Here is a 19,579-nt window from a genome sequence, read left to right as displayed (position 1 = left end):
TTACAGAGAGAGGCCTCGAGACAGCGAGAAAGAGATGGGGAATACATAATGGGATACAGTAAGAGAGAAACAGAAAGAAAGAGAGCGCGCGCGCGCGAGAGAGAGAGAGTGAATGTGAAAAATAAACATATAGGTGGGTAAAGAGAAAGAGAGAGAGAGCGGAAGCGGGAGAAAAACAGAATGGAAAGAGATTAATGGAGAAGTATGTTGATTTGTGAAAGGGAATAGACAGCATACATAAATTCTTGATAACAAAGATACATAAAACAGGAAAACAGGGCATTAAAAACAACATAAATCTCCCGGGTGGGTGGGTGGAGGTTGGGGGGTTGGCAGGGAGAGTATTGTATCGCTCAATAGCATAAATGGGATACATCGAAATTGTCGTTGAAGTGATTTGAGCCGTTGATTTTTCATCTAGATGAAAGCTTTGAAGTTTCGTTTACAAAACATTCATTGTAACTATCGTTTTAGCACAAGCACCACTGATTGCTGTATACAACAATATTAACATAACGAGCAATCATAGAGCAATATTATTTATTTTTTTACATTAAGTAAAACATTTTGATTATCGCAATAATTTGCAGTTAACAGTATCCTATTAAATTTGGAATAAGCTTCGTATAATTATAGTCACGTTTCGCTGCAGTTTATGAATAAAGTTACCCTGACCTACGCTACGGAGAAGCCGTTAATTTTGTAATTTTACTCTCATCTCCTACAACAATCGGTAGTTGACGAAAAAAAAATGAATTCGTAAATACCACAGAGCATCCGCAGTGTTATCATAAACCAGTATCCATGGTCCATGGGAGACGAGTTTAAATAATTTGTTTCTTCTTATAGGTTGAAAAGAGGTATGAAAGTAGCAGCAGAGCAGTAGTTCGTTCAACTTCTTTTAAATTGCTTTATCTTCCCAACTTTTCGTAGTCGTAAATTGAAACTTGCATCGGTGATAAAACGAGACAACCGGCCAGTTTCTGGCATTCCTTTATGTTACTGTCGCTCTCCGTCGTGCATTTTTGTATTTCTCAGTGTGAGTCCTACAACATACTTGACTAGCAGGTTTTTACTAGTTTCGCATTTTCCACCTTTGGTCATTCAGTTCCTCAATCATGCATTCTTCAAATCCGCATGCTCGCCGTGCCTTTGGTTTTTGTAATCTCAAATAAGTTTTAGTTTACTATTGTTGTTGCTTGGTTTTTAACTACGTGAAGCCACGTTTGTCTCTTATCAGTCAGTCGGTCGGTCGGGAAGCAATGCTTTTGCGGTCGTTTGGAGCTATGCTGTGATGTAGGCTATTTGGTCCATCCATTATTTCAACCCCTGTCTTTTTCTTTTCTGCAAATTCATCGCCAAACAAAAAAGTGCTCCGCGTGCTGTAGTGTTGTAGTTTCTTTTTTTTCGCGTTTTGGCCAAGCACCCTACACTTCGATGTGTTTTCGATTCTTTTAGTGTGATTCACGAGTCATGGGTTCCAGTAAGAGAGCGATAATGACGCGATATAACGAACATTATGAATGCAAATAGAGCGCTCAAATATTGTCTAACCTTTACATCCGCATGGGTCGGGTCGGTCTCTAAGAGACGAAAGTTTCCTCCAGAGTCCACATAAAGGATCTGATAAATGTAATTGCATTGCTTTTGAATAGGATGAATTATTATGGGATTTCCCTTAAAGGCAAACACATCTTTTTCCTGATGTTGTACCTTTACCTGGTTCGGATAAACCTCCCTAATGCACAGATAAGGTAACCAACTTATGTCTGCTTTGATGAATGCTCTGACATCTGAGTCTACTTCATAGACTCTAGCTTTCGACAGTCTACGCTTGGTTGGACGGCACACCTAAGCCTGTTCCTGCAAATTTCACACAACTGAACTGTGTAATCTTTTAGAGCCATATCGAAGAATGCATTCCGGTGCATCCTCGTTAAGTATCTATCTCTCGTACGCGGCAAGAGTCTTCCGGGGTTTTCAAATCCGTGCCTAACTTGACTTCAGCATAGGTTGTAATATTGAAAGCCTACATTACTTTGCATAAATGCACCCCTTCCCCTTCGTCATGGTTCAAAATACCGCCAAAAAGGCTCAAATAAAAAGGAAGGTTCGTGACAAACGTCTGACGTAGAACCACCTAACCGAAGCTCCGAAATACCGGTACTGCGGGAGCTTGGGAGTTGATAAGCTTAAATTGAGCCTAAATTAAACCGCTTCGCCAAGAGGGTTACACCACCCCCGGGGACCCCCCTGGCCGGACCGGAGATCGTGGCCAGAATTACGCACCAGAAACCAAACGGATAGCAGCGTGCAGGTGAAAACAGAAAACACAAAAAAGCGAAAGGCTGACTCGCTGGACCACTTGATAATCTCACGTTCAAGTGTAATTGGTGACAGAAGGATATGCATTTCCATAAACAGGGATGCAGCTTAAAAGCGTTCCCACCGGCGTTTACCGGTTCGAAACTACGAAAAACTACGGTAAATGCATGCATTAGACGCTAATGGAATCGGCGTGGGATTCTGTGGCGAGTTTTGCTACAGTTTGAAGTGCTGCAGATGAAAATAAGCAGATGCTTAGATGAGATACAACATTTCTGTGCTGCGCGGTTAGGTAACGGGTGCGCGTAAGTGTGCCTGTATGTGTGCTTGTGCTTGTGCCTTTGTGTGTGTGTGTGCTGTGGACTAAGGAACAGTGAATGGAAAATGGATATAAGGTAGGTGAGCAAAACAGGGAGTGGATAATTGGTTTGGATTGTTGGTCCAGCTCTGTCGTTTCCTTCCAAACAACTACCAACCACTGCGCGCGCTATACACATAAACATTTCATCGTAATTGAGAATGAACGAAAAAAAAACTGAAACGAAACAAAACGAAACGAAACGAAATAAACTCAATTGAGTGCTTTCCTTCGCTGTAATGGTGAAGGAGCTCATCCGAGCAGCCCGAGCTGGGCTGCCAAGGCAACAAAGTGTGTATGTTTCTCATGTTTTGGCCCGTTTTGTGTGCCATTGTGTGTGCGCGATTGTGCGCTCACGCAGCCAAGCTCGGCCAAGCTCAGATTTTGCACGATTCTTCACGATTCGGCCGAGGGGGTGGGGCGAGGGGGGTGCAGAGAGTACGCCGCGGCATGAAAATGGTGCTGCAGTGAAATGGTTTAAATTCGGGTTGTGTTCCGTATATTTATCTTGCTCACCGTTTGCTGAGCAGCGAATCAAACTACAAGACACAGGGAAAAACAACAAACGGGTCAATTCATTATTGAATAGGGTTGGGAGAGTTACGAGATATGCCCGTGTGGTTGTGTATGTATCCGAAAAGGGTAAAGGAGGTCGAGAAAGAGAGCGAGAAAACCCACCGAGCCCCCGAACGCGCGCGAGAGAGAGAGAGATGCAATTGGACAGAGTGACAAAAAGAGAGAAAGAGAGAAAGAGAGAGGAGGAAAGGAAAAGAGACAGAAAGAGAAAGCGCAAGTTGCTATGTTTGTTTCGACTTTATAGGTTATGTTACGATTCTCTGCGTTTTCTCGATGCTTGGCCTCATATCGAATCGGCACACACTTTCAACATACAAACCACTCTCATGGCTGGCTGCGATGAGCAACGGTGACTACTGTTGTTTTCGAACTCTAAGCTGCGATTAGGTTGCTTGGTCTGCGTGTCGGTGCTGGGATATGTGGAGAGCCACCTGCCCGCTTGCCTGCCTGCCGCCAGGAGAGCGGCTTTCCTTCTTCATTTATTCATATACACTCCTTTCCCATATAAAACACACATTCGGCACACATATAGTACCGGGGCAATCTGGTGCTACAACACAACTGGTGCCGCTGGCTGTGTGTGTTTGATAATTGGAGTATGTTTGCATAATCACGTGTGTGCTTTCCATTTTACTAGCTTGTAAGTTATGCTCAACATTTGAAGTTATGCCACGGCCAAAATACCAGTCTCCTGCCACTGCCACTCGCTTGCCTGGCTGGCTGGCTGGCTGGCTGTGGTAGTGCACCAAGTACGCGCCTGCGCTGGTGTGTGCGTCGGTTTGTTGATATGAGTGTTCCCCTGCGCTATATGTAGCGATTTTGACGCGGGGTAGCGCGTTTTTGGTGCTCCTTCGCTCTCCGCGCTGGCATTCTTCACAAATCAAATATAGAAAATGCCGTATGTCGGTCGCCCGTCAGAGGGCTCTCCCGCCATGAATACCGGTTTAACGAAGCTCTAGAGCAGAGCTGGTGTGTGAAGTACTTACTACACACAGCACAATGCAATACATTGCTCGATACGACGATTGCGCTCGGGTTCACTTGTTTCGTAGTGGTTGGTTGCCTGATATCTAGCTAGCTAGGCTAGACGTTGGGAACGAGTCGATGGCGTCGATGAATCGAATGCTGCCCAAATGCCGCTGCCGCAGATTTCCAAAGAACAGATTTATCTGAGGTTTATCTGAAAAAAAAAAATCAAAAACATCGACGCCACCGACAGCATCCGATCGTATTTACTGTTCCCGCATTTTGTTGGGCCCCTTAGAAAAGTACACAAAAGTATTCATCATGCACTGCGCGGACTGGGGTACTCTGTTGCATACCAGCACTGCCAAGTGTATGTGAACGATAATGCGTACTCCAAGGCTCTACAATGCCAAACACACGACTCGGCCTTATTGTGTACACACGAGAGACACCACCAGCAACCTTACCTTACGACGATAACAGAGATCTGCCGTGGCTGATTTGTCAGTGGCGTAGTGTTGGTAGACTGTGACACGAATGTACCACTCAATTTCAATAAACACGTTAAATGACTTAGAGACCAAGACAACGCGCGCGCGCGCGCGCGCGACAGAGACGGAGCAGCAGCGAGTGAGGGAGACAGGCTGGGAGAGAGGGAGAGAGGGAGAGAGAGAGACCGGTGCATAGCGGCCAAGGGCGTGGGCCAGAGCGAGCTGGGCTCTCGGCAAATTTGAAACTCACTCACTCACGAGCGGCGAGTGTCGAAGCGAGAAAACGGAACGCGCGGGCTAAGAAAGGTTGAAAGAGAGCCGCAACTTTTCTCACACAGCGTTACTGCGCTGAGAAGTGAAGTGAAGTGAAGTGAAGTGGAGTGCTGTGGTGTGGTGCGCGCGGGTACGACGACGACCACGACGCACGCCAGCTAGCTAGCTAGGCAGCAGCAGCAGAGCAGCTAGGCAGCTAGGGTAGTGTTGGTACGTTCGCACTGCTCCCGTTTCCGTTTCGACTTACGGGCGGAATGAAGAAATCGAAACTTTTTGCTTCCTCCTTTCATTCGGTCAGCGACCGTGGGAGCATTCGGCCGTGTGCGCGCGTGCACTTGTGTTGTGTTGTGTTGTGAGTGGTGAGCCCCGCGAGATAACGTGTGGTGAGAAGAGCATCACGCTCCACATCCTCCTGTTCTCCGTTCGCCACCGAGCGCGACGCGTCTCGTTCTTCGGTTGCTTATCACCACCGGGTATATATCCTTGGAGGTCCTTGGAGATCCTTGGCGGCGTGAGTTTCCTTCAAACCCTGTTTCCCAGTTTGTCCCAGATGCCCTGCGTGAAGAAAGCGATTGGACTTGGAGGGCGCACTTGCACTTCCGCGTGTTCCGCGCCTGATCAGATAAACAAACGGTGGATATTGTGCAACTGACTGTGACTGACCTCCCCACACCCCACCCCACACACCAGAATAGTGACTGAACAAACAATTTCGAATGTGTCAACAAAACGAGCCCGCGCTCTGTGTGATGATGTGATAAGAGAGTTTCTTTAACAACAACAACGCGTACAAAAAAAAAGGAAACCAAAATTCGCGCGTCGACAGGCCAGCGCGTAAAGATTGCCAGAATCCGCCAGAGGCTTTGCGATTGCGTGTTGTGGGAGCAGAGTGACGTAATGGACGTAGTGCGGTGCGGTGCGGTGCGTGCGCGTAAATGTTATTTTTATCTTATTTTGGAACCGAACCGCCGACTACGGCGGGAGAACGATCACGGGTTTTGCGTTTTGTTTTTGTGCCTCTGTTGCCAACCGTGTACGGAGAAGAGCCCCCAGCGCTTACCCTTTGGCCGCTTCCCCAGGCGGGGCCGATGCGTTCAGACAGGCGCAGCGCAGCAGAAAGTGCATTACAGCTGCCGACTTGCAGTCCGCCCATGAGGATCACAAGAAGTCTAGCCGAGTGTTTGGGTAGCAAAATAAATATTTGAACCGCAGCCTCTCTATCTACCAACAGCTCAATCATCTGGTATCGTTTTCCGAATTTTCCGAAGAATTCGGTCCGCCGCCTCAGACATCGATCGCATGCTGTTTCCAATTGGTGCAATCTGCACAAGCAAGATTTGTGCACTATTTCTAGGAACGAGGATGTACCCGGAGATGTATTACCTTTCCCCCCTTTTGGCTTCGCAGGGCAGGGCCGGCACCGGGACTTGAGAATAGTGGCCAAGTACTTGAGGTGGGGATCGAGCTAAGGTTAATGGAACACTCCCGAGCGCTGCGCCACTATTTTATGGCCACCACTGTTTGAATTCATTACGAACGGCAACGGCCCAACCGTTTGAGCGCAATGAATGAATGAATGAAAAAAAAACAGGGAAAAAAGGGCAAAAAAACAATCACATTTAACTGGGATCGTTTTGCCTTTTACAAGCATCGACTGTGTGCCGCGCGAGTACAGCGAGAGAGGAACACATAGATGTTGTTGACCGGTTAAGAGGAAATGATCGTTACAATTTATGCGCGCACCGCACCGCACCGCGTGTCCTGCGTACTGCGTGGGTCCATTCGTTTTGCTATTGACGCGTTACAGCACTGCTGCGCTGCCAGCAGTGATCCGATTATCATCATGTTTTCCGAAGGTTGCTGCCTCGTTCGTTCGCCCGGTGGTTCGTTTACTCAGCTTTGGCGAGATTCTCGCCGAATCGCGCCCGCTCTGCCAAACTCGATCGATGCAATGCAGGGTCTGTCTGTAGCCGATTCCGATATGTCAAGGAGAACCGACCGAAATGGTTCGAAATGGTTGGGCTTCTTGCTGGCTGCTGCTGCGTGTGCGAGAGATGTTAACGGGTGGTGAGTTGCGCGCAATGAGTGTTACTGCGCTTGTTGTGACAAGGAATTGTTTGCACTTAATCCGCCTAGGTGTCAAGAGGGTGGGGGGGCAGGGTGGTAACTCACTCACGCCCGTTGGACACCAACCCGACCCGACCCGACCCGACCCGTCACGTCGTCTGCAGCATCATTCGCTTTGCTTTGCACAGAATGTGTGATAAGGCATTAGCAGCAACTGCGAAACGTAACACAATCAACCACAATCAAAACATATCATCCTATCCGAACCCCAGCACCAGCACCTCCTGCCCACTCTCTGTGTTTGCGTACCGCGAAACAGTGCGCGTGCGTTTGTGTATGTGTGCGTGAATGAAAAATGGGCTAATTACATGAAGCCAACCAGCAGCAGCAACAGCAACAGCAACAGCAGCGAGCGCAGCAAAGAAACAACAGCAATCATAAAAAAAAACTTTTACTTCTACTTCTGCTTGAGTGTACACAGGACCAACAACAGATAAGCTGACAAAGTGTGTTTTCTTTTTATTTCGTAGCAGAGAACCGTATCAGCAGCAGCAGCAGCAGCAGCAGCAGCAGCAACCGATTGAAAGTTGTTGAAAGCACTCCACAAAAGTGGCTGCCAGGGTTCGAACTCTGACGGCGCCAAAACCCGGCCTAATCAGTGCACCGTGCACCGACGGACTCATGTAGCCAACATTGGCCGATGAGTTCTCCAACAAGTAAAGACAAATAAAGACCGTAGACGGGTGATCTACTAGGAGCCCTAGGGAAGTGTACAGAAAATAGTGTTAAGCAACGCGTGTGAAAAGCCTTCGCGCGCGAACACAGAGGAACAGCAAAAATCGCACAGGATAAGCAAATCGGTGCGCCATCGGTTAGCCGAAGCGGGGGATTACTTACACAAATCGTTTCAACGTTGGATTTTGGGCGACCAGTGTTCTAGCGAAACGAAAATGTATCACGCAAGCGGCTAACAACGATATAACGCGGAAGGGCGCGCGAGAAGCTGCTGTGCACATACAGAATATACAAAAGGTACATTGACAAAGCATCACAATAGAGAACGCGTATCTATTGTTGTGTGTTTGGTGCTTTGTGAGACTTCCAGCATCGGCACATCGGTGAGTGTGCGCCGCGCGCAGATCCAATCAGTTTTCTCCCCTCACACAATCTTCGCATTAAGTGAGTTATTATGGAAACCAGTTACAATACGACGGCGGTGGGCGAAGGAGGTGCACCCGATAGCGAGTTCGATATCAATATGTTCGACCAGTTCGTTTATAAGGTTGGTATACTTTGGTTAAACATTTTTTAAACAACAACATTCGACTTTCAGTGCTGAAAGTTTCATCTTAGTACGTGGAGTTTTTATGGAAAGTTATGCTTAATTGAACTCGAAAGAAGAAAAATAATACTGCACACTCACATCGAGAACACAAGGTCTACTTTAAAAACTCTCAAAAACACAAAAATTTGCAAAATCAACTATATATGCTGTGCTTTACCGTTTCTGAGAACCCAATACCGTAGATTGAAAGATTCAGAGTAGACGTCGTAGTGGAACATACAATCGGCAGCTGAACTGGAAGGTTTTAAGATCAATCGAGGCAAATCCTGGACTTCAGGTTCGGGATATTGCAAAAAAATATGGTACCAGCAGAAGTACTGTCTAGAGAATCTGTCTGCGAAAAAGCTACTGTTTTTCCTTGCATGAAAGCATCCAAAAAGGACACTTAAGCAAAACCTAGTCCCTAAAACACGCGCTTCTAGTTGTACGAAAAGGTTATGACGAGGTACAAAGGATGCTTGCTTATGGACGACGAAACATACGTGAAAATTGATGTAGGACAGCTTCCTGGACCAAAATTTTATCTCGCCACGGCACGGGGAGATGTCCCCTCCAAGATCAAATTTGTATTCGCCAATAAATTTGCACAAAAATTAATGATATGAAAAGGAATTTGCACCTGTGGACAGAAATCAAGGTTTTCATCACAAACACGACGATGAACTCAACTCTATACAAGGAAGAGTGCCTCAAAAAGCGAGTTCTATCATTTATTAAGTCACACAAAAGGCCGGTAAAGTTTTGGCCTGATTTGGAAAGCTGCCACTATAGCAGGGATGTAGTTCTGTGGTACTTTTACTGGTAATATCAACCCACCAAATTGCCTTAAACTCCGTCCATTCGAAAATTATTGGGCAACAATCAATAGGAAGATGAAGAAGATTGAAAAGGTGATGCGGGATGCTACAGAGATGGCGGGAAATTGGAGGTTTATGTTGAGATATTAATGGTTGTCTGAAATCTGAATCCTCCCGCTAGCTCCAAATTGTGAAAGCATTTAAAATATATAAAACTACACCCATTGTTGGAACCGGGTAAATGGGCAGGATGAAGAATGAAACGCTCAAGCGTTATGCTCAATTCGAAAGATAACGCTCTTGCCAAGGACATATCTAATTTAGAGCATTTTTCGGTTCATCGTTATTGGTTTAATGGTAACCTTATGTTCTCTTTTTGATTTTCCGTTCAATGTTATTTTAACTACCATCTTGCTGCTTTTTCGTTTTCTTGTACCCTTTACCCAAGCTCTTGGTATAGTATCCGAATCGAAATAAATAGCAACTGAAAGGTGTACAGGTTTTTGTTCAATCTGAAACGAGCGAACCTGGGCCGTTTAAATGTGTTTGAACATTGATGTTTTTATGGATGTTATACAGAAGGCCGTTGTTTTGCATACCCAATTGTATGTAGGTCGACGCACCGTAGTTGATTCGAGCTTCGAGAGATGGCTGTTCTATTCAAATCACTCGATATCGGCATTAGCAACGCGCACCATTAGCATATTTTACTTTTAACAAGTTTTACGGTTTCGTCTCCAGCGTTGTTAGTGGGTAGCTAGTATACGGAGGCTATGCGCTGTTCTCTCCTGATAGGGAGAGGGAGAGAGAGACGAGCGAGAGATAATCTGGGAAAGAGAGAGAGAGTATGGTGGGGGAAAAGAGAGAGGAAGAGAGAGTGAGAGTGAGAGAACGAGCGAGAGAGGTAGGGGGCTGTAGTAGATGTTCCGAGATCCTGGAGTATCTTACCCTTTTTTGCTGAAGAGCCAAATAAATACGATAATCATTCTTAATTCAATCTCAAATCTTTCTCGACTCAACCTGAAATCTTGCATTTTTGTTGGTGCCATAGCCGCCAAACAAATGTTACGGGTAAGAACTTTTTATGTGCCAATATTCTTTTCGTTTTGAAACTTGTCGTAAAAAAATGTTATCAAATGTAACAAAGAGAAATGCGTCTTAAAGCAATCTGTGATGAATGATCTTTTTTGACTGGTTCTTCAATAGGTTGTTTTTAACTCAAATGGATGATTTAAAATATATCATCAATGTACGTAACGTGTACGTGTTGCGAAAAAATATTATCAGATGGCCTTTGTTTGTCAAACAGATGAAACACGCCATTTGCTGTTTATGATGGATACTATGGAAAATTAACGGTTTGTCAAAATATTTCCCGGATTGGAAATAGAAACGTGTAGCTAATAATATACAGCTTTTACCCAAACAAAACATAACTTGATATCACATTTAACAAATCATAACTTGATATGGTTTCCATCAAATGAGAGAGTTTTCTTTCGAACCCATTGTATAGCCCTTCAGAAGGATAATAAGTACTAGCGGTAGGAAAAAAAAGCCTGTACAGTATTGGTGAGCATGTTTGAACAGGGAACAGGGAAAGAACAGGGATGTCCTGACCTTATCTATGTTTATCCGCAGTTTATCTCTAACTAGATTTGTCAGTTACTACTTACTTACTTATCCGACCGCTGCAACCGCAGAGGAGTGGGTCCTGGTCTGCAATAGAGACTGACCCTTCGCCACTCCGCCGGTCAAGCACCTTCGTCCACCAATTCGTTATCCCGGCTGTTCTCGAACGGAGCTTAGTACGCCCCCTACACTAGAATACACGGCTGAGATAGCTTGGCATGCTTGCGGGTTGTGGCTCGTTGTCCGCTATTCTTATGACGTAACCACCCCACCGAAGTCTGACGTCGCGTATACGTTGCACACGCTCTACGCTCTGAAATCAATCTGAGTGTCTCCTCCTAGGACGCGGCTAAAGGGAAATCTATCAGTTCTGAACAACAAAGTCCACGTCTTAAATGCGTATGTCAGTGGGACTACTGGGATCATAAAGATTCTGTTGTGAGACACGAGATGTGAGCGAAATAGTTTCCGTAGACTGTAAAATGACCTGTATGGTGTCAGCATCCTTGCGCGAATCTCCACCGTTACGTCGTTGTTGGTGGTAATCTTTGGCTTTTTGGTTGTCGTTTATCTGCACACTGAGACTATGCTCCGGCAGCCTATTCCAGGCATACGCCAGGATCTGGTTTGGACTTGTTCCCGTCACTTCCTGTCCAGCACGTTGTTGCAAAGGGCGCAGACTAGGCAATACCTTGGTGGAAGCGAAAGGATTACGGAGCTTGCCATCTACCTTTCCCATGCTATGTTTGGTTGCCATCCCGAAACTAGCAAACATCATGCTCACACATAAATTTTTCCTGTGGTTATGCTATCACATGCGGCCTTGAAATCGATGGTAAGTGCTTCTGCGAAACTCAATCATCTTTTCAAGGATATGACGAATGCGGGTGGGGAAAGCAATGATTTATTAGTACACCGCATCTAAATTTTTAAAATGATGGAACTATGTACCCACCAAGTAAACATGTCGTCTCTTCGTTTGCTCCTCTTCTTCGAAATTACACCAAGCATACAGAGAGGACGCAGCAGTTGATAACGTTAATGGTTCTGTCCTTGTGCGCATAGATTGGTGGGGTGGGAAGGGTCGATAGAAGTCCGCGAAGATAAATAGCTATATAAGCGAAACGGTATCCTGGAGTGCTTCTCAGTGGCGAATCTTAAAGGATTTTATTCAGAAACAACTACCAACTTGCTTCGAATTCCCCATTCCCATCCTGTTTTCCTCTGCAGCTGCATCCCGGAGGTCCGCTCCCTTGTACATGCTTTCAATTTCCGTTTATCGCAGTTGCCGAGTATTTCCTGGTTTGTTGAAGCTAGGGGGGCAATCCGGACGGATTGAGGCCTTTTTCCACGGAATCGATTCAGTTGTCACGGTTCCATTATAATGAAGTGTTTCTCTGCTGTAACGACAGGCTAGTAAAATTTGACCAAAGCCTTTGTGTGTTTTATGTGCGGAAGCGGAAGCTTTTGTTTTGAGGCTCTCTGGACTTTAAATCTTTGTAGATCTCGGGTGCAATGGTAAAATGAGAATATTTGTAACAAATCATCATCAGCTAAAATGGATTTGAATTGGTCATCAGGCACATCTTCTACTCGCTGTGCAGCATTTTAGAGTGTTGCTTGGGAAGCGTGCACGGGAAGCATGTCCTGATGACCGTTTCGCCATTCGCATAAGCAATCAAACCTTGGGTATCTCGATAGCGTCTGTTTCAGCGTCCGGTTTGGCTGTTGGCAACCTTTTACTTTGGCGACAACCCTTCGGAGGGCGAGATGAAGTGAGCTTACGGGGCTTCCCTCGACGGGCACCATCCGTGACTGCCCTCCTATAGACTGCGGTGCTGCTGTTTGTAAATTGTACTTAAGATCAACATCGCACTTGATAGTTCTGGTATTTGCTATAATTATTCTCAATACCCTTCGCAGCTACCGGTTGGCCACTGTTGACTTTAACGTTTAGCGAGTTTTACGACTGATACAGAAAGTGCCCCTAAGGACGAGCACAGGCTGCAGTTGAATTTAACGATTTTGCCATTTTAAAACATGAGGTTCATAAGTGTCCCCAGAACTGGTTTTCTTTTATCGATTTGCGGTTCTGTGTCGCAATTTATCCAAATCGGAACGTCTCGTAACCAAACCATGTGAGAGCAGGAAGAGGAAGGGGGAAGGGGTCGACCACATTTCCGAGCCGATTCCTAGAATCAGTGTAATAAAATTAGTAGTAACTCCGGGTTTCGTTTCACAACCTGCTCCGTCCGACTTACCCGTAAAAAAGCCATATTTCATCGGTTGCCTTTGGTGGATTTCCGACATGCGACGACGATCCGCTAGTTTATTTTCTAAACAGGTTGTATTCTGAACGCATTATATTCCATTCCACGCGGCTAAGGCAAATAACGACTGTAAACGATGGCAAAACGATGGAACGGGTAGATTCTTTCTAGAACTCTAGCTGTTCATGGTCATGACGACCCGAGCTGACAGTTCTTGATCAGTTTGGCGTCCCATTTTTCTTGTCGCATGAATGACGGTCGAAAACTTCGCAGTTCTTCTTTCTCGCTCTCTCCCTTGACACTGGCCCTCCCTGGGGCTCAAACAAATGAAACGAGGCGTTAAAGGATGTTCCAGAACCCTAGTATTTCGGGGTTGCCATTGATAGAGAGTGGTAACTGCAAGAAACTGCTTTGTTTTGCTCTGCTGAAAATTGAAACATAAGTATCCCATCCTTGTCCATCAACAATGCATTTTTTCAGATTAGTACAAGATACTAATAATAGTTGTACTGCTCATCTTGTACATATCCGGGCAGTTTACAATGACAATCCAGCGTAAGCCTAGAACCCAACACCTAGAGTATAAGGTTGTCGTTACGGCTACGGTTACGACGAGTTTCTTCAATAGCCCCGAATCCTGAATCGATCACTATTGTATTTGCCTCCTCTTCCTTAGTCATTGCCATGGCTGGTGACGCGCTCGTCTTCCTTAGAAAATTCTCTGCACACCCGTTACCCGTTATGAGCCGGCCCTAAAAAATCATGTCTACCGAACGCGGACGCGCATTTGCACTGCCCGATTACGGACGTGCCCCCCAAGTGAGGTTCCTTTTTTTGCTCCTCCTTCCCATAGCCCATAAGTGTAGCGCCTCGTTAGGGTCTTGCTTAAGAAATATTTGTACGGCTCACAGAGAGCACCGAAATCGATTCGATCGAAATTCTAATCGGGTCAGAGATATGACGCAGTCTTCTTTCTCGCTAACGTCGTAACTGTGCCCCAGAGGATGGGGTCTCTCTTTGTAGCACTTCATGAGCACACTTACAAAAGCGGATCAATGTGCTTCAAATAGCGAACCAAATCGAGCATAACCACTGTGCTGTATCGTAGATGGACCTGGTGCGTGACCAAAAAACCAGTTGAAGGACGCCCGAAGAGACCAGAACACTCGTACAATGCGTAACCAAGTAATGAGCACGCAGTATTTCCAGCCCCGACTGCAAGGTTCAGGCCCTAGTCAGTCCCTAAAAATGTGTTAGTACAAAGAACAAATTTCAATTTCTTGAGAAACCCAAAGGTTCCCTCCAAAGCGATCAGTTTCTACGACCTCCTGCAGCGGTGGTAGGCTGGAAACGACCAAAAATGGGAATCGCCACTATAAAATCCGCCTGGAGTGAACGATGACAGTGAGCTTTTCGAATGGTTTCAAAGGATTGCGAAATCAGTCACGTGTTAGCAGTACCCAAACTCGCACTAGTTCTTGTACGACAGTAGTGAATCGAGCACCACCTGGTCACTGCAGCACCATGCCATTACTTACGTTGTTGTACGTATCATCTAGGTGGAACGTCACTAATGAAGAGTTCTCCCGGTCCGGTTCGAAATTCAAAATCACTCCAAGCTGAGCTCCAATTCGGTTTGTAGAAAGTGTTGTTGAGTAGAAAAAACCTTCAACAAAAGGCGTGGTTAACATTTCGTTAACACTGCCAGAGTCTCTCAATGAAGATGCTCGTCGAAGATCGGCGACGAAGGATTTAAAATAGTTTTACAAAAAGGAGAACCTTCCAGCTCGAACTCGATGTTTAAACACAGTGACTAAAGTAAACATCGCTCCCTTGTTGGATCCTTTGGCAGGCACATATGAGTTCGTTCTGTATGCTGTGGATTGGCAGTTTGTAATCGGGCTGGGAGGACAGTGGAAATGTCCTTGGAAACGGGTTCATCACAAAGCACTGAATTTCCCTAACTTCTGCCTCGTGGTGATCGATACCACGACGAACATAGAATCGCCTAATGGGCCCGATATATGAAACAAATCTCCCAAGACTGACAGCGCTCTAGGTACGGGAAATCTCTCGTACCTCACGAGGAACGTTTCCCCTTTTCTGTCCAAGACATGTCCAAAACATAACCCAGCAAAGCATAAAAGTAATAGCTAGCATATGTGTGCGCCCGCGCGCTGCATGCTTAAGAACGCACACGACGGCGCTCCTAGATCGCGCAGCGCGACGTGTTCAGCCTGACCTGACCTTCGTCAGGCAATAACTGTCGAATGCGCTGCTACATGCTCAAGTGTCGCGTTACACATCATATTCGAGTTTGCGGCATTGCGGCGACGTCGACAACGCACCGACTAATGTTTTCAAACATCCGAGCACCGAGCACGACTCAGTTTACTCTCGCTACCGACCGACTGCCGAGGCGAAATAAACGGAAACGCGATACTTTTCTTTTCTGTTTCAGGAGCAATTTCTCGGTTATGCTGAAATTTTTGAGACACCAGTTTGTGACCTTGCAATCCGGCTTTGGCTATCGTGCCTAATCAAGAGTTTGGCCAATTTTTTGCATAAGACTATGATAAACGGTAAAAGTAAAATCCGTTAATCAGCTATCCAGGAAGAGCTAGCTTCAGAATTTCCAATTTCATCCTACGGCGCTATGCTCTCTATGGGTATGGACCATGCGTTACCATAGGTGACGGCAGAAACATTACCAACCCCGAGACATGAAACAGTAGACTGTAGAACAACCGAGCCCCGGCCCCGCCGACAGGATAAGTGCCAAACGATAGCTCTTTACAGTACACTACTTCCCCCGAACTGTCTGACGGGAGGTGCTAATACGACTTGACCGTAAGAAAATAAATCAACAGTCGGGCGCAGCAGCACTAGGCAAATGTTTATGTTTACTATTATTGCGATTGTACTATAAAACGACGCATTTACGACATCTGCGTCACGAGCGCCTGGCTAGCTGGTGGCTGGCTTGCGTCACCGCGTCGACGCCGTGTGCAATGTCGTTAGAATGCATTTTATAATCAATCAGTAAAGTGCATAAAGTTGGAAAATAAAACTGACTATTTGCCGACCGATAAAATCGGATACACTGTCTGCGAGAGAAGGTTTGCGTGCTTCATCGCATCACTAATGGGTTCTGTGCTGCCGCCGCGCTCTGACTTCCCAACAGCTTCCCAAAATATGATGCCCCCCCCCATTATCCAAAGCAACCGATAAGCAAGGAAGCATTGCCACCGCGCTTCTGTGTCACTGCTTTCAAATAATGCTGGATTAGCTACAAGGACACACGGTTCGCGGATCGTTTAGTTTTGCTTGCGCCAGACAAACGAGATACGCGGATGAAACAGTGTTTGCCCCTGTTTGCTCCAGAAACTCCTCTTCAAATTCGATTGCACAGTTGCCGGTGGAAAAGTAATTGGAAACAAGTCCCAAAACACATACATCAACCGACCAGCCCTAAGCTTTGCGTATTGTAACATTGATGCAAACAATATTTTCCGTAACATTTTCTTCCAATTGGAGCCCCACCCCACCACACCACACAAAAAGTATGTTTTTATGTACCAGATATGTATGCTGTAGCGTGTGCGATGTGCCCGAGCACATGTATTTCCGCAGTTTTTGTTTTTCACTGTATCCATTACACCGCACCCGCTGCTACCCGGTTGCTTGCTACTCACCTAATGGGGTGGCACAATAGGGCTATTGTTTCGCTTGCATGAGCTAATGTTCCACACATAACCTTGCACATACGAATCGCAAACCTTACTCTCACCACACCCGCACGCCGGCCTTCCCGCAGGTTGTTGCGTTTATAAATTGGAGGTTCTGGCGCTACACCACCACCTACCACACAATTATCTTATAACGGCAAAATGCGCGTGGTAAAAAAAAAGCAATGCACGAAAGCTAAGCCAGAGGCAGGGCAAGCCTAGAGGACGAGAGGACGGGCCCTGTCACTGTGTCGAGGCTTGATGAGTGAGGGTGGGTTTCGTTGGTGATTGAAGAACTCGTGCCACTTATTATCATGTTATCATCTATCAATTTTTGTCTAATTTTGATGAGTCCCATATCTATTGGGTGTGTGACTTCATTCGTGCGATTTTGTATTCGACATTCGTAACCTAATTACAACAACAAAACGTATGACTACCTTAATGAACTAACGGGATTGTCCTTCAATAAATTCATGAGGTTTTGAAAGCTCATAGTGCACCACACCATTCATATCCCACCATATTCACAGCATGACCGTTGCAAAGTGAATATTTCGCTTTGGTTGCGATGGACCTGGTTCACCAGGGCTTTTTGCATTTAGGATTCTTGTAATAACTCCCCTTTTCATCACCAGTGACGATTCGGTACAAGAACCCCTTTCTTTTCAGCCGCGCAAACAGAAATCTGCAAATGGTTTTCCTTCTTTCAATGTCACTTTTTTCCAATTTATGTGAAACATATAAGAAATTTTTCTAATCATTCTCCCGAGACTCAGGTGATGGGAAACTGTCGTGTGGTCAACTCCCAACAATTCTTCAAGTTCTTTTTGCATCTGACATGCATTCCGATCGAGCAATGCCATCAATTCTTTATCATCAACCTTTTTGACTGCTCAGGTCGCTCTTGGTCTTGCAAGCAAAAATCACCTCTTTTTATCCGTGTAATCAACATCTTACACATTATCTCCGCAAGAGCATGTTCACTATAAACATCCATAAAAATATGATGACTTTCGGTAACAGTTTTCGTCACATTAAAGTAATCCCCGCAAAAACACTTTATCCGGAAGAAAACTTGACATGTTCAAATGCTTAAAACAGGTGTTGTTTACACTTTGACCAAACAATCTATACTGCGTTAGATGCGTAATGATGCGTAGCTATCAAACAAATATTTCTTTAAATATTAATTTGTTACATTTAGTGAGTGACGCCATCTATTGTAAACCCGCACGAATTAATTCTCACTCCTAATACTTATTAGCTCTGCTCCTCCTTCAAGTTTCATTCACTGTTGTTTGGTTGTAATGGTTGCGAGCCTGCTCTCATATGTCCTCCAAAAAATTGCCTACCAGTGATATCGGTATTTTATTAATACAGACCATCGCTCGCTCGAAAAAATCGCTCAAAACATTTCCTTACATTTTCAAGCAACACTGTTTGACAACTTATTCGTTGTAAATTGATAACAACGCGGGGCTGACTCGAGCTATCTCATTTCCTCACGGGTCATTCCGGGTTGTGTCGAAATAAAAATGCATATTTAAAGTGTGATTACAATCAGCTAGTAAGAGGTAAATTAAACTCACCTTCCAATGGCCCATATTCGATCCAACAATGGCCATTACTTCGTTCATATGATGACCCAGTGCATGGAGCAAATGTGTCGAATAGTTTCCGAAGCCGAAGCGTAGTAAAGTGTTGAGGACAGTGCAATTATGCGAATAATTGTGCATAGTTATCTTGCCGCTCGTCGTTTCAATCGAAGCAACATTGCGCCCTCCCGCCCCCCAACTTTTTTACATTTTAAGATGCTGTCGCATTAATTGTGGGTTATGCTTATGCAAAGCACGGCACCTCCGAGCTAAGCTTGTTGAGCTGTAAATCGTTTCACTCCATTCGTATCGCCGGTCGGTCGTGCGATGTTGACGGATGTTGTTTATTGGTGCTCACATTTAGTATGCTATAAAAGTGATGATAATTAGGAAAATATAAATCAAAATAAATAACAAGACTAGCGCGGGCTCGGCGGCCAACCTTCGTGGTGTGTCGAATTGAATCGATTTTCTCTTAATAAATAGTCCAACAATGATGAATGATTTCAATCCATCAGGACAATACAGCTTTAGGTTTTTAAATCTGTAAAGCCGTTGTTAATGAAACCTTCGAGGGTCATAAAAATGTAGAAAGAGAAGAGGAGAAGGAATTGATATTCGATTCGAGGGATCGATTTGATGGGGTGATCAAATTGGGTTTTGATATGGTGGGACCAAAGGTTTTCGGAGCGAATTATGTATGTGGACTTTTTATTGCGCTTGAACTCATCTTGAATAAACTAGTTTTCGGAGCGTCGGAAAATTGTACAATTATATGTGTGAACTTGCTGAAACTATGTGATAGCTATCTATTACCGTGTTGTTCTATTTGTATTTACATTTCCATTTTCATTCTGTTTCACCGATTTCACCTGCAGACTTTTCACACACCTTCTTTCGGCGACGAGGAGTTCGATATCCAAGCGATGGGGAGCAACCATCTGCAACAGCAGCATCAGCAGCATAACCACCACCACCAGCAGCAACAGCAGCCGTCCCAGCAGCAGTATCAGATGCATAGCGGTACCCACCAGTCAAGCGATCATATGGGGCTGCTGCAAGATCAACAGCAGCAACCATTACCTACACCAGCGCAGCAGCAGCAGCAGCAGCAGCAGCAGCAGCAGCAGCAGCAGCAGCAGCAGCAGCAGCA

At 45.4% G+C, this 19,579-nt stretch overlaps 1 protein-coding gene across 1 annotated transcript in view; it reads left to right on the top strand.

Moving 5' to 3' along the window:
* Positions 1 to 5,293: 5,293 nt before the first annotated feature.
* LOC131213360 (TOX high mobility group box family member 4) overlaps positions 5,294 to 19,579 on the top strand; it is a 37,063-nt gene continuing 22,777 nt past the window's right edge. Inside the window, exons 1-3 of the mRNA XM_058207388.1 lie at positions 5,294 to 5,500; positions 7,587 to 8,338; positions 19,305 to 19,501. Of these exons, the coding sequence (XP_058063371.1) occupies positions 8,246 to 8,338; positions 19,305 to 19,501 (290 nt within the window). The 5' untranslated portion in view covers positions 5,294 to 5,500; positions 7,587 to 8,245. The remainder of the gene's footprint in view (positions 5,501 to 7,586; positions 8,339 to 19,304; positions 19,502 to 19,579) is intronic.

The sequence above is a fragment of the Anopheles bellator genome, chromosome X (genome assembly GCF_943735745.2).
Source record: "Anopheles bellator chromosome X, idAnoBellAS_SP24_06.2, whole genome shotgun sequence".
NCBI lineage: Eukaryota > Metazoa > Arthropoda > Insecta > Diptera > Culicidae > Anopheles > Anopheles bellator.
Note: the sequence above shows the minus strand (reverse complement) of the source record. Positions and strands in the feature narration are given on the sequence as shown.